Raw genomic sequence first — 15,163 nt, 5'->3', positions numbered from 1 at the left:
TAAACCTCTCTCTCTTGAGGAGAAAAAAGCCCTGTGTGTGGAGTCTGTGTTATGAGGTAGGAGAAGCCTCAAAAGACAGAGTATTTATGTTGGGAATAATTTATGTTCAGTGCTTCTGGTCACTGTTGGAGGAGGTGTCCTTGGCCAAATGGAATTTTTCCTTGCCCCAGTGTTGCTGTTACCTGTGTGTATTTGCACTGTCAGGGAGGGAATATTCTGTAATTTACTGGGAACCAGGCTCAGTAACTTAGCAAGGTGTTTACTCTCCATCTGCCAAATGCATATTTCAGCCTTCTGAGCAATTAGAGAGACTTCAAGAGTCCCTCATTCTTTAGCTCTCATGAAAAATATCAAGAAGAGAAACGAGTTTTGTTAGCTAACAAATTTTCTTTTGTTTAAGTGATGGTTTCTCTGAAACAAATCACTGCAAATTGATTTTAGAACCTGCTCTCTTCTCTTTGGAGCCAGGCTTGGCTTGTGGTTATTGAACCACAGAGCAGGGAGTAACCTGAGTTCTGATTGCAGCTCAGCCACTGGCTTTGACTTTGTGTGACCTGGAATCAGTTATGAGACCTCCCTGATTGTTCTTGGCCAGCTGAGCTCCAGGGTTGGGTTAAAACTCCAGATATTCCTGCAAAGCTCTGGCCATCTCTGAGTGACCATTCGGGGAATGCAGAATTATTTTTCTCATTCTTACACCTTCATCTAATATTGTTCTGGTACTATAAAATTTAAAATCATTATGAAAAAATGCTATTTCTGCCTGAAAGTGTCAGATTTCCTTTGGTTGCAGACAGGAGTTAACACCCTTAGAGGAAAGGAGAACACCAGTGAGGTAGTTCCTGTTTGTTTGGGGCTTGGTTTTCATTTGGTTGTTCATAGCAAGGTGTGTTTAACTGTCACTTTCTCCCTGTGCTGAAAAGACACTCCTAAAATTTCATCACAAATGGATATTGAAAAAAAAACCCTCACGAACACAACACAACAAACAAGGAAATAATGACAAAAAACCCAATTCTGGCCACGTCCTTTGAAGAAGCATCCATGCAGAAATGAGAATTCATTTCAGACCAGCCCGGGTGACAGTGTCCTTTTGAAATGCTGGTGTTTTGTGGGGTTTAAGGCTTTTTTTCTGTCTCTAGGAGGAAGCAATGGGCCTTTCCTGTGTGGCAAACAAACCACCTTCGAGGGTGGCATGAGGGAGCCGGCCATCGCCTGGTGGCCCGGCCACATCCCTGCAGGAGGGGTGAGTCTCTGCCTGGGGCACTTCTCAGCAGCCTGGGGGGCTGCAGGGAGTGCAGAGCTCCGTGCTGGGCTCAGGGGGCTTTGCTTCACACTTTTACCATGCACCAAGTCCGAGGGTTTGTGTGAATAAGGAGCTGCTGCTGCCCCAGACAACTGTGCCATTTTAATGCAAATTCGCATTAAAATTTGTGCTCGGTTTTGCTGTGAGGCTCTGCTCTTGTCTTCCTGCTCTTTTTAACCTCTTTACTCTTTTGGACCTTGATGTTTCTCATGTGTTTGAGCAAACTGGAGTATAAAGAGCAGGAATTTGCTCCCCACACTCCCCATGCCCTGAGGTACCCAAGGGTTTGACCCTCGCATCTCTCACTTTGGTGCTTGATGAAAGATCCACTCAGGGAGGTTCAGACACCACATGATTGCTCTGTGCTGCCTGTACACAAATGCAGATATGATCACTTCAGAATAACCCCCCAGTGGCACTGCCAGCCCCCCTTGTCCCAGCTCTCATTACAGAAGGATGCAATCAGTCCTGCTGCAGGATCCCAGGGACAGCACAGCCCCCTCCCCCTGGTGAGCATCTCTGAGCCCTGCAGAAAGTGATCCTTCATTAGCTGGGCACCGTGCTCCAGCCTGCAAACTGGTCATAAATAAAACATTTCTGGAGGTTGCATTCCATTGGGGTGGTTTAATTGAGGCAGGCTAATGATAATTTATCATTTACATTTAGGAGGGACCATGAGGCAGCTCAGATCTGCAGCTGAGGGCAGGAGGGTGGTTTGGTTTCATTATTTTTCAAGAGTTCACCAAACCTACCAAGGATGGTTTATTATTTTTCTAATTTGAAATGAAAACAGTCGTTTTGTTTAAATTTAAACATTTCCATAAAGCCTTTGCAAGCCAAGTACAACAGCCCTGGGCTAGCAAGGGAGAACATGAAACTGCAGCTGAGTGTTTTGTTTGCTGGGTCCAAACTAAATAATGTGCTAAAAGTAAACATGCATTATAAATGGGGACAAGAAAATGCCCAAATTTAAAAATTCTTTCCATTGTAGTAACTCTGAGGATAATTAAGAACAGGAGGAGAGAGAAGTCCTTGTGCCTGCTTCTTTTCTGCCTGGCTGGGACTCCTCTCCCAGGTAGATTTTGGGAGCTGCTGCTTGAATTGCTGTGCAGAGCTGTGTGTGTGTGCAGGGCGGGCTGGGCAGCTCAGCTGTGCCTGGAGCTCCCAGATTTTGGGATGCACCCAAAATCTCTCCTCCACCATGCCAGTGTCAGCCTTAAGCACGTGCTCACCTCCTTATCTGCTGCTCAGGAACTGTGATAGAAACTCACCCGTGTTTTCTGCTTGTGTTCTTGCCTTCGAGGCTCCAGCACTGCTCCCTCAGCAGCCCTGACCACAGGTGAGAGATTTGTGTCCACCACTGCATTTTTGGCTTTTTTTCCTGTACCTTGCTGTAGCTTCACCATCCTCTGGAGGAGATTTAACTGCTCAGCCCCAGGCCTGTGCACTCCAGGTAGCTGTGAAATGTGGGAAAGCTGCTTCAAAGTCTCTCATTGCTCCTACTTGATAAGAGTTGAAGGAAGCAAAGGTTTGGGAGTTCTGAATTTCAGCAGAAAGCTGAAGGGTCAAGTCCTTCCTATGCTGGGTTTGCTCCCAGGGCAGTGGTTTGAGGAGCAAGGGAAGGGCCAGGAGCTGTTGCAGGTGGAACAACTGCAGCCAGGAAAGGAGAGTTTGTGTCTCTGGCAGTGAAATCCAGTTATTGTGTGGAAAGCTCTGTCTGCTGATGGGAATGCTCCAGGGAAACCTCACTGCAGCCTTGCAGTGCCTTGAGAATGGAGGGAAAGGGCCTTTTTATATGAGCAGATAGTGCCAGGACAGGGGGGAATGGCTCCCACTGCCAGAGGGCAGGGTTAGCTGGGATATTGGGAAGGAATTCCTCTCTATGTGGGTGGGCAGGCCCTGGCACAGGTGCCCAGAGCAGCTGTGGCTGCCCCTGGATCCCTGGCAGTGCCCAAGGCCAGGCTGGGCAGGGTTTGGAGCACCCTGGGACAGTGGGAGGTGTCCCTGCCATGGCAGGGGTGGCACTGGATGAGCTCTAAGGTCTCTTCCAACCCAAACCATTCCAGGATTCCACCTGGCAGTTTGTTAATAATTTTCTTGATCCATAAGGCTGGGGGGAGTTGTTTTTATTAAAGGGCACATTCATTTAATAAAAATACAGGAGCACCAGGGTCTAAACACAAGGAGTGAGGGACAGGGAGGGAGCACCTGCCAGGCTCTCCGTGGAGCTGGGGATAATTGGTGCAGTTGGCTGGTTTGCAGGTTTTTGGAGGGGAAAGATGCCTCAGGAGTGTGTTGCTCTTGGCATCAACACTCAGTGAGTTCTGCTCCCCACCAGGAATATTTATTCCCACACAAACAGCCTGGCTGCACTTCCCTCCTCGGCTCCGTTTTCCAGGTGAATTCACAACAAATCAGCGTTTCAACATTCCCCACATCACATCTGCCTTCTGGAAGGATCCAGCTGGAAAAAAAAAAATCATATTCTATTGGTATTTGAATCCTCCTCCTCTCTCCCCTCGCCCTCCTCCCCTTCCTCTCTCGTGCCTGCTTCCTGAAGGAGAAAAGAACATATCAACCCAAAGACAGCATTGCAACCTTTTCTTCCCTATCTCCCATGGGGCGCAAATTGAAATTGAATTAGACAGGGATATCAGGTCTGCTCGCTGTGATAACTGTAAAAGGATTTTATTTAAAAACACCCTGACATTTGTTCACCCAGTTTCAAATATTTAGCTTTCCTCCTTTCCATTCCTGGCGGGGGCGACTTTATTAATTGTCGCCTTTGATTCAGAGTTAAAGCTTGAAAGCACTGATAACAGCACTGGGGACTATTTCTTCCAGCGCCGTGGCCCACAGCAAAAGGATTTCATTTTCTTAAAGACGTTGTGTGGATACTGAGAGTTTATTAAAAAGAAGGGGGGGAAGGAGGGGGAAAAAAATCCGTCCTTACGTGCGTAATACCGGCTGTTCCTCACTGATACAGCAATATCTGATCTCCCTCCGTTTATATATTATTTATTTTCTCTGGGCTGTTGCCCTCTCTGGATTTTTCTTTTTCTTTTCTTGAGAAAAAAAATGAAATAAATAAAAAGGAAAGGCAACTAGAATGAAAGAGCCCTGTTGACAGGAGAAAAATGGTAATTTTTTTATTTTTTCTCTGAAAATACTTCAAAGTTTTATATAAACATTAACCTGTTTTTTTTTTTCCCTTTTTCCTTCTTCAATGTGGTGCTGCAGCGTACAGATAAATCCAAGTGGCTGTGGCATGGGCATTTAATTTCCTTAAGAAGTTTTCTCTGCTTCACGGCAAAAATGTTGTCTGAGAGCAGAAACGTAATTGGATGATTAAAGAGAGTCATCTACATCTGGTGCTGGTTAATAAGGGCCAGGACAAGGGGAGCGTGGTGGCCCCCCAGGAGTGTCCCCACGCTCTGGATAAATGAGGTGACATTAAAGGCACGAGCCCGGGGTCAGCAATTGCCTCTTATCAAAAGATTGAGGCGCTGGGACGGAGCCACAACAGGAAAAGTGATTTTTGGATTAGATGGAGAAATTGTGAGAGCTCTGATTACAAAAGGGCTCAGCCAGGGGCTGGGTGGGGGGAGCAGGAGGGGTTGGAGCTGCTCCTTCTGCAGCTCTGCAGGTGGGAATGAGCCCAGGGAGGAACCTCCAGGGCTGGGAGCTGCTCATGGGCCCAGCTTCAGCCCTGGGGACAGGGCTCAGAGGGACCTCAGCCGTGTCCTTGTGCAGGGACAGGGCTCAGAGGGACCTCAGCCATGTCCTAGTGCAGGGACAGGGCTCAGAGGGACCTCAGCCGTGTCCTTGTGCAGGGACAGGGCTCAGAGGGACCCTGGCCGTGTCCTTGTGCAGGGACAGGGCTCAGAGGGACCCTGGTCATGTCCTTGTGCAGGGACAGGGCTCAGAGGGACCTCAGCCATGTCCTTGTGCAGGGACAGGGCTCAGAGGGACCTCAGCCATGTCCTTGTGCAGGGACAGGGCTCAGAGGGACCCTGGCTGTGTCCTTGTGCAGGGATAGGGCTCAGAGGGACCCTGGCTGTGTCCTTGTGCAGGGACAGGGCTCAGAGGGGTCTCAGCCATGTCCTTGTGCAGGGACAGGGCTCAGAGGGACCTCAGCCGTGTCCTTGTGCAGGGACAGGGCTCAGAGGGACCCTGGCCATGTCCTTGTGCAGGGACAGGGCTCAGAGGGACCTCAGCCATGTCCTTGTGCAGGGACAGGGCTCAGAGGGACCCTGGCCATGTCCTTGTGCAGGGACAGGGCTCAGAGGGACCCTGGCCGTGTCCTTGTGCAGGGACAGGGCTCAGAGGGGTCTCAGCCATGTCCTTGTGCAGGGAGAGGGCTCAGAGGGGTCTCAGCCATGTCCTTGTGCAGGGACAGGGCTCAGAGGGACCTCAGCCATGTCCTTGTGCAGGGACAGGGCTCAGAGGGACCTCAGCCATGTCCTTGTGCAGGGAGGGGACAGGACAGGGCTCAGAGGGCCCTCAGCCATGTCCCCAGGGAGTTCCATGATCCCAGGGATTTCCACCTGGACATGAGGCAGAGCTTTCCTCTGTGCCCAGAGGGGCTGTGGAGGTCCCTCAGGGGACACCCAGAAGTGCCTGGACACCATCCTGTGCCCTGTGCTCTGGGATGGCCCTGCTGGAGCTGGGAAGTGGGACTAGATGATTAAAATCATTTTAAGGAGAGGAAAAGGCTGCACTAAAATAAAGAATAAATGTTCTCCAGACCCCATCCAAGCTGGCCTTGAGCACTTGCAGAGCTGGGGCAGCCACAGCTTGTCTGGGAAATGTCTCCCTTTGTGCCTGTCCCCAAGGCCAGGCTGAGCAGGAGCTTTCCCAGGCTGTGGCCATGGATAAATCATGGATAAATCCTGAACTGAGGGCCCTGTTGGTCATGGTCAGCTGATCCAGCTGCTTTCCCAAGGATTTCCAAAGCCAGGTTCCCTCTTGTGCTTCAAGCTTTGCACTTTGTTTCCTCCCAAGGAATTGTGGCAGGATTCTTGCATGCAGCTTTAATAAGATGTGTTCCTGCCAACACCTCCTGATGAATGAAAGCCATTAAAAATTGAAATGACTGTAATCAAGTAATGTGATATTGTAATGTTAAACTTGTAATTAGGCCCCTGCATGTTGCTTTCTCCAGTTCTTTTTTTTTTTTTTAATTTCTTAATTCTTCCTTTGTGTTCACTTTGTTCAGCCCAGCCTCTTAATACAAGGTTTAGTATCCCCTTTTTTTCCCTTTATTTTTGAGCTAGCATCTCATAAAAGTTCATTTATCATGTCATCATTTGTTGCATTTAAATAATTTGTGTCAGCTTAGGGGCTGGGGCTCTGTTTGTGAGTAGAATCAGAGGTAAAAGGTCTTTGATAGTCCCAAAATTGTTCTGTTGAGATTGGACTTGGATTTTAGTCAGAAAGTGCTTTGGTGCTCACAGCTGTGGGGTTGTATCCAATGGTTTCTTGTTTCCCAACAAGTGCTGTGGCTGAAAATGCTCTTTTCCTGTCACATCTTGTGCTAGTGCATCCTGGTGCTCCTGATGTGGCAGCAGCTGCTTTAAGTGAGTGTGTCACTGACTAATTAAACACCCTGCAACAACTCCCACAATCAGGGAGGGAGCAAAGGCTCACAAAGAATCAGGCAGAACAGACTTTGGAGGGTTTTAAAATATAAATAATTAAGAGCATAGAGATGAGTATGGCTTCCAAGTAAGGAAAAAGGGGGAAAAAAACCCTTGCACATCTCCATTGAAGCCAAACCCAGATGTTTTTCTCCCTTATTAAAATATGGACTAAAAATACCACAACTTTACAGTTCTTGAATTGTTGGAAATGGTTTGCAGATGAAGTCATCAGGCTCTTTTTGTTATTATCCATCTATCCCTGTGCTTTCTGGGAACTCTCTCAGGGTATTCTGGACACCAGAGTTGACCTGGAGAAGGGAACAAATCAAGGACTTTTTTTCCCTTGGTGTAAGTGCTGATTTTTCAATCCACAAATGAGCTGGAATTTGCTAAATTAAGTTGAGCCCTGTGACAGCACACTCCTGGAAAAGGGATACACAGGAGTGAGGAGAGGAAAATGGAGAAAAAAAGAATAAAAAATGAAAATTCTCCCTGGAAGTGGAGAAATAGGGATTGTTTCCTTTGCTTTATTGTTTTCAGAGGAGTTTACTGGTGGCTGCAGCAGTGTAAAGGGAGAGGTTTGCAGGCTGCTTTGGAGGGAACCTGTTTCCACACAGATTTTCCTGAAGGGCTCTTTGCAAACATGTTCCTGTTGGTTTTTGGTTGCAGGTCAGCCATCAGCTGGGCAGTGTGATGGATCTGTTCAGCACCAGCCTCTCCCTGGCGGGTCTGCAGCCTCCCAGTGACAGACAGATTGATGGCATCGACCTTTTACCTGTCATCCTGCAGGGCAAGCTAATTGACAGGTCAGTGATTATCCCAGGGCTGCCAGCCCTGCTCCTGCCTGAAGGGATGCCAGCTTTGGGGCTGGGTTTTTATCTCCAGCTCACAAGTATTTAATGGGAGCTGAGTGCAGGCAGCAGCAGAGCTTCCCCCGAGCTGCTGCTCCGCTGGAACAGGCTGAGGTGGGAATTCCTGACATGTGGCATGTTGCCATACACTGGAGTCTGGGGACAGATGAAAATGTCACAGGGTTAGCAGGGATCCCTGGAACAACATATGGCAGGAGGGGAGATAAAAGCCTGAGAACTGGAGCCTGGCTGGGGGACAATCCATTATTTATCACTGCAAAAGCTGCCCAGAGTGTGCTGGGTCCTTGTCCTGCTGCAGAGCTGGGAGGGGAAGGCTGTGCTGCTGCAGAGGACCTGGAAACACCAGGAAAATCCTCTTCCCAAGGTCCTGGGAATGCTTCTGCAGGGATAGCTTTGGGTGAGAGACCTGGAATCTCTATGTGCTGTCAGTTCTTGGGCACAGGCACCAAGATCTGACAGCAAATCCTGCCAACAAATATTTTATTGGAAATGTCAGAGGTCAGGAGAGGTCTTGGAGTTGGGATTTTGGTGAGGAATTTGGCAGCCTGGGAAATCTGACTGCAATCATTTTCTTTGGGAGATAGCAAGGAAACTTAGGCATGGAAAACATTTTTGGAGCTCTTTTCCTTCTTGGATGAGAGCCTTTGTGCTGTGAAATTCCTTTTGTGCCTCTTAAGCAAGGAGCACACCTGAGTATTACAGGAAAAGCCTGGCCCATCTTCTGGAAGTTTGGAAAATTTCTTTGTTGTTTTAAAAGGGAATTTCAGTGCAGTCACCAACCCCTTGCTTGTGTTACAATAACAGTCACTCAAAGCACATTGTGGCTTTTCTTTTCCTTCTTTTTATTTCCTTTTTTTTTCCCCTAGACATGACCAGGACAAAGTCTTCACAACCCCCCAAAAACTTTACAGGAAATGCAGTTTTTGTGTTCTTTTAAGCTTAAAAAGGAAAAAAGTGAATGGGGAAAAGAAATAATTTATATCAGAATACTGAGTACAAGCTGGAATCCTCCTTCAGAATAGAAAATGTATTTTTTTACCAGGAAAAACCTAAAACCTTCAGTCAGGAGGGCACATAATAACTGATCAAGTGTTGGCTGTTGATGGCAAGGAAAAGGAGACTGGAGTGCTGTGTGGAATATTTCTGGGAGGTTTTGATGATGGCACTGGTTTAGATCAGGTGCTGCACATTGGCAGCTTTGTCTTGCTGCCTTTATTTCACTTCCAGGTGCATTAAGGATGCAGGAATGGGATTTTCAGGGAGCAGCTTCCCCTTCTTCCTGGGGACCAAGTTGTTTCCCCTTTGTTCCTGGTGACAAAGTTGTTTTCCCTTTGTTCCTCTTGGTGACAAAGGAGGGAGGCTCCTTGTTACTGTGAGGCTAAAAGAGCTCTGAGGCCACTCCTGTCATTCACACAGGGATATTTAAATTTCACCTTGCATTTAGGGACAGGTTTTTTCAGGTGGCATCACCAGAGTGAGTCATTTTTGGAGTGGCCTCATCTGAGAAGGAAAGACAAAGGTTCCCCCTGACAATGACAAACAGCTTCACCCTCGTGTCCTGTCAGCAGCCCAAAAGAGCTGGACAGAGGAACTGCACCAAAAAATCAACCCCCTCTCCTGAAGATAGTCCCTTCCAGTAAAATTTTGTGCTGTCCCCTCAAAAAAACCAGGAGTGTTTTGTTGGGAAAACCAGCAGGAATGTTGCTGGGATGCCCAGGGAGCAGCACAGATGCAGCGAGTGAGATGCATTTCCTGGATGAATTATTAATTAGGGAAACCTCTGGGAGCAAGTGCAGCTTTAGCAGCGTGTTTACATGCTGCAAAGTGAGGTTTGGGGGGGAAAAATGGAGAGGAATGAAAACCACAGCATGTCTGGCTGCCAGGTTTTTCCATGTGGAGTTTCTCAGAGATGTCATCCAGAACACGCCGGCATCTGGTGTCCTCCTGGCCACCCTGCCCGTGTGGCACTGCCAGCTCCACCCTGCCCGTGTGGCACTGCCAGCTCCATGGCCGAGCTGGGCAGAGCAGCCTGAGCATCCCAGAGCCCCTGAGTCCCTTTTTCCTGGCAGGCAGGCACTTGAGAGCTGGCTGACACTGGAACCGCCACGCTCCAGAGGAAATCCCAGGGGCTGGGAGTTCAAGGATTAACAATCACTGGCAGCCAAGCTGGATAATGTTTCATTCTTGCACCCTGTGAGCCCTCAACTTGATGAACACTTTAAGAAATGTTAATTGAAAACCTTGCAGAGGAGACTATTAGGAGGCAGCCTGTTCCTGCCTGATATCCATATGGGAAGTGGGATGCCATTAAGGGGTTTGTGGCCCTTATCAGGGGGCTGGGCCCTGCCTCTTGGTGTTTCTCATGCAGCTCTGCTCTCCTTCCAGGCCCATTTTCTATTATCGTGGCAACGAGCTGATGGCAGTGAGAGCTGGGCTGTACAAAGCTCACTACTGGACCTGGAGCAACTCCTGGGAGGAGCACAGCAAGGTAATGGCACAGGGACCTGGGATCCTGGGCACAGACACCCTTTAAACTGGGGGATGTCACCATGCTTCAGTCCCCTCAGAGCTGCCAGAGCTGCTGTGCAGGTTTCTGTTGGCTATCAGGAATATTTCTGCCCCAAAAGGGCTGCCCAGCCCTGGCACAGCTGCCCGGGGAGGTGGTGGAGTCCCAGCCCTCCTGTTTAACAGGATGTGGCACTTGGGGACATGTGGTGGCCTTGGCAGTGCTGGGGGAACAGCTGGACTTGATGACCTTAGAGGATATTCCAACCTAAAGAATTCTGTGATCCTAAAAAATCCTGAGGGGACTGGACCTCCCCCTCCTGAAACCAGGTACAAAGAGAGGAAAACGAGCAAATTCCAAGTTGTTCTGAGGGATGCTCCCTTTAATCAACCCTTAATCCCCCTCAATATTAAACCTTCCCTCTGAATCCTGAGCTTTCAGATGTTCACCCGTGGTTGGACTCCCTGGTCCTTGTGGGTCCCTTCCAACTCAGGATATTCTGGGAAAGTCTGGAGCCTGGTGCCACACTGACCATGAGCCTCACGATTCCTGGCACAAAACACCTATTTTGAATTATTGAAATGGAACTGGGATGAGTTTGTTGGGTTTGTGATGGTTGAAAAGGAAAGCTGTAGGAAAGGCACAATGGAAAATACAGCAGGGGTTGAAACCAGTGAAGTAAACGTGTTTAATCTGTTATCAGCACTTCTGTGAGCTCACATCACGCTATGTACACCATTTGATTTATTTTATTTATTTCCTGGCTGATCTCCTCACAGTTAGATGTTAAGCACTATTATTTCCTTTTCTTTTTGTGTCTTTCTTGGCTCTAAACTCTGGGGCATTTGCTGAGTGACAGCTTCACACGTGTGCCTTGCTGCAGATCCCTTCAGACAGGAACCCAGAGCACTAAGGCCCAGCTCTCAGCACTCCTGACAGCAGCCTGGGCTTGGGGAGGGGTTGTTTGCATGATTTAATTTTTTTATGCTTTTTTTTGTTTTTTTTTTTTTTTTTGAACTCATGGAAGGTCCTCAAGGCATCACAGGTGCAGAACTAAGTGCTGGTGACATTTGTGGATATAAAAGTGCAGGGATTCTTTCACTGGGATGTCCTGGGGGTAGAAGGAAGTGTCAGCTCCAAGGGAGTCATTTCCATTCAGGGCTGTAAATGTGTGTGTTTGTCTTTTTTCAGACTGCAGTGCTTCAGGATTTAAAGCTTGTTTTACAGGGAGCAGGCAGGAAAGGAAAGTTGGCTCTAGAAATGTTTTTTATGCTCCGTCTCGGTGCTAATTCCACACAGATAAAATGAGATCATTTATTTGTCTTGTGTGTGAGTAAAACCTGTTTATCACCCGTGGAGGGTTTTCCCTGGGTGGGAGGAACTGGGAGCTCCTCTGTCTGTGTGTTTGGGTGCAGGGGTGGCAGATTCCCACAGCAATCCTCGCTCTCCGTGGTGATAAAAGCACAAACCCTCATTCCAGTGGGGAAATAAATAAACCCCTGCATGGAACTCAACTCATTCCTCCACGTCTGAGTGTGGAACAGTGATAATGGGGACCAGCTACTCCTTCCAGAGGCTCTCCCACTGTGAGCAGTGGCAGTGCTGCAATTAAGGAATATTTATTTCTTTCCAAGTCTTTGTTTAACTGCTGTCTGATAAAAGTCAGCAATTATCCTGTACATCAGAGAGATGATTACAAATCCACTCTCTTTCCTGCAGCTTGGATCACATGAGCTTGATGTGGGGAAAATTGGAGCACATTAGTGGCCAGAGCAGCCATTAACAACACGCAGAGGAAGCTGAGGCTGAGATTTGTTCCAATTCTCCTCATGTCTTCGAGCCATTAATTACAAACCTCGCAAGTTTAAAAATAGAAATAAATCAGAATGCAGAGCAGCTCCACAGCTCCCAGCCCTGCTGGAGGAGTTTCTAAGCTCACCTTACAACACAGTTCCCTCTTTCAGTCACTGGGCTTCCCAGCTGTGTTGATATTGGACTCTGGAATCAAAGAGGCCACTTTGTTTGCTAATTCCATTTGAAAAACAACTATAAATCCATGCACATCTGTGGCATTTGGAATTCTGACTGTTGGCTGTTTGTTCAATAAGGTTGACTTGCCATCCCAGTAGAACTCCAGCTAATGAGGATTTGTTAATTGTATGATCTTTAGAGGTCTTTCCTCATTGTGAATCCAGTGAGAGTTCCAGATACGAAACTCTCAGTGTGAAGGTCCCCACTCAGACCTGGAATATGTGGTTTTCCTGTCATCCATTGGAAAGAGAGCTGAAGTTGGCCAGATGTGGCAAAACAGCTGCCTGCCCATTTTGGAGAGGTTTGTTTTATGAGTAGGGGAATATTTCATGGTTTTGACAGACTTTAGCCAGCCCTCCTTGCACTTTCAGAAGTCCCTTGGTAATTGACTGTGTGGAAAATCACTGATACAGTAAACTTGCCCCGGGTTTAATTCCCATTTTTTGTTTGACTTTTAGATGGGATTATCTCATTAAAGCAGCCACAACCCCATTTTCATGCTGCTACTGGAAAATGGGGAGCTAGTGCCTGTTTGGGATGAGCAGGATGGTGAGGGAGGATGTGGAAAGCTGTGTTTGATGGGGTGTGAGTTGCTTCAGTAATAAAGGATGTACACACAAATGAAAACCTACCAGGGACACACAGCCTGCAGCAGGCACAGCAGAGCAGAGCAGGGCTCTGAAGGCTCCTCTCTCCATCTGGCACTCGGAATATTTGCTCTGGAAACATCCCGTGCAGGCAGCACACAGGTTTGCTGTCATCCCCCAGTCCCATGACAGCAGCCTGCCCTTACTGGTCTGCATCCTCTGCCTTATGGCCTGGGATTAGGGCTTGTCATCTGACACACAGATGAATTGTGCTGTTCTGTTCTTCCCAGCTTTTGTTTGTTTATTTTTTAACCCCCAAGCAATTTTTTTTTTTTCTAGTCTGACTCCTGTCAGGAAGTCTTGTAGTCTGTCTCAGTGCTGGAGGATACCTTGATGCTGCCTTTTCTGCTGGATTAACTGGATTTCTTGATTCTTGAGGGGGTGGTCTCTTGAAGGCATGAAGGGAAGGCTCACTCACAGAATCAAGTGGGAGTAAGCATTTTGTGGGACATTTTCCCTGAGGATTGCACAGGATGCTTATTTGGAGCTGTTTACCTGCCTTCCATCTATATAGGTGGCTCATGTTTACATAATTTGACATCTCTGACATTCAAGAGGTGATAAATGGGACAGAGGGAGATGAAAGGAAGCCTGACTTGAAAAATGTGTTTGTATTTTTAAACAGTTTGATAGAGGCAGAAAAATCTGCCTCCTGCACGTGGGCTGAGTCCCTGCTGCTCCAGGACTGCTGGATATCAAAGCTTTTCCATTGTTGTTCACCTTTTTTCCCTTGTAGCAAAAATCAGCAGTGATGAAAATAGCCATGTGTGCAGGAGCAAAGGGAGAACTGAGGATAAACCTGGGGAGATCCCTCTTGGACAGTGAAAACACACAGGACTTCTACTGGCAGCCACCTGTCAAATGCTGGGGGTTTTGAAAGTAAGGGTCTGAAAGGGTGAAAAATGGGTATTTTCTATAAATTTACCAGAATAGGCAGCAAGTCTTCAGGAATTTCCTAATGTAGTGCTGCTGGATAGAGGAGGCAGGAATGGAGGCAGCAGAAAGGAAATTTCCTTTTCTCTGCCTCCCACCAAAAGCATCCAGCACAGAGCAGCCCTTGTACCTCCCAAGAGCACTGAGGCAAGAAGGGGGAAAAAATAACGAAGGAAAAAAGGTGGGAAACGCCCTTTGGTTGTGGGAGAGGGGCTGATAACATCAACCTTTGTGCTGTCAGCTTGTTGGGAGCCTGCCCTGGGATTCCTCGAGCTGTGGCTCTAAAGCTGCCGCTGTTGTTTTAATGCGAAATGCCAGAGGGGTTATTCCAGTCAGGCTCTGCCGTTGCCCTTCTCCTGCACGTGAAGGGATCGATAAAGCCTTTTCTGCACCGGGGATGTGAAGTCAAGTAGAACCTCACAAATAATGACATTTGATTTTGGTCCTCTGAGCATAAGAACCAGGCATCGATCGGAGCTCGCTGCGCTGCCCATCCCGGGGCTGCCCGTCATTCCCAGGGGCTGCCCGTCATTCCCAAAGGGCTGTCCATCATCCCCAAGGGCTGCCCATCATCCCTGGGAGTGCCTGTCATTCCAGGGGCTGCCCATCATCCCAGGGGCTGCCCATCATCCCAGGGGCTGCCCATCATCCCAAGGGCTGCCCATCATCCCTGGGAGTGCCCATCATCCCTGGGAGTGCCCATCATCCCCAAGGGCTGCCCATCATCCCCAGGGGCTGCCCATCATCCCTGAGTGCTGCCCATCATCCCAGGGGCTGCCCATCATCCCAAGGGCTGCCCATCATCCCCAAGGGCTGTCCATCATCCCAGGGGCTGCCCATCATCCCTGGGAGTGCCCATCATCCCCAAGGGCTGTCCATCATCCCAGGGGCTGTCCATCATCCCAGGGGCTGCCCATCATCCCTGGGAGTGCCCATCATCCCTGGGAGTGCCCATCATCCCTGGGAGTGCCTGTCATTCCAGGGGCTGCCCATCATCCCAGGGGCTGCCCATCATCCCTGGGAGTGCCCATCATCCCTGGGAGTGCCCATCATCCCCAAAGGGCTGCCCATCATCTCTGGGGGCCACTTACCCCCAAGGGGTGCCCATCATCTCTGGGGTTGCCCATCCCAGGGGCTCTTCCAGCCTCTAAACCCACCAGCAGCAATTCTGGGTGCACAGGGTTGAAGCCTGGCACCCCCACTTGCAGCTGATCCCAAGGGGGATT

General features: G+C 48.6%; 1 protein-coding gene across 6 annotated transcripts in view; it reads left to right on the top strand.

Moving 5' to 3' along the window:
* Positions 1-15,163, top strand: part of GALNS (galactosamine (N-acetyl)-6-sulfatase) — a 43,801-nt gene that overhangs the window by 10,106 nt on the left and 18,532 nt on the right. For all 6 annotated transcript variants that reach the window (XR_011681335.1, XM_071440863.1, XM_071440862.1 and 3 more), the window contains 3 exons: positions 1,143-1,246; positions 7,618-7,754; positions 10,206-10,308. Coding sequence is in view for 5 of the 6 variants with exons in the window: in XM_071440863.1 (XP_071296964.1) it covers positions 1,143-1,246; positions 7,618-7,754; positions 10,206-10,308 (344 nt within the window). In the remaining variant the exon portion in view is untranslated. The remainder of the gene's footprint in view (positions 1-1,142; positions 1,247-7,617; positions 7,755-10,205; positions 10,309-15,163) is intronic.

This window comes from Agelaius tricolor, unplaced genomic scaffold, assembly GCF_023055355.1.
Source record: "Agelaius tricolor isolate 1412-34295 unplaced genomic scaffold, bAgeTri1.0.p SCAF_15, whole genome shotgun sequence".
Lineage (NCBI taxonomy): Eukaryota > Metazoa > Chordata > Aves > Passeriformes > Icteridae > Agelaius > Agelaius tricolor.
Note: the sequence above shows the minus strand (reverse complement) of the source record. Positions and strands in the feature narration are given on the sequence as shown.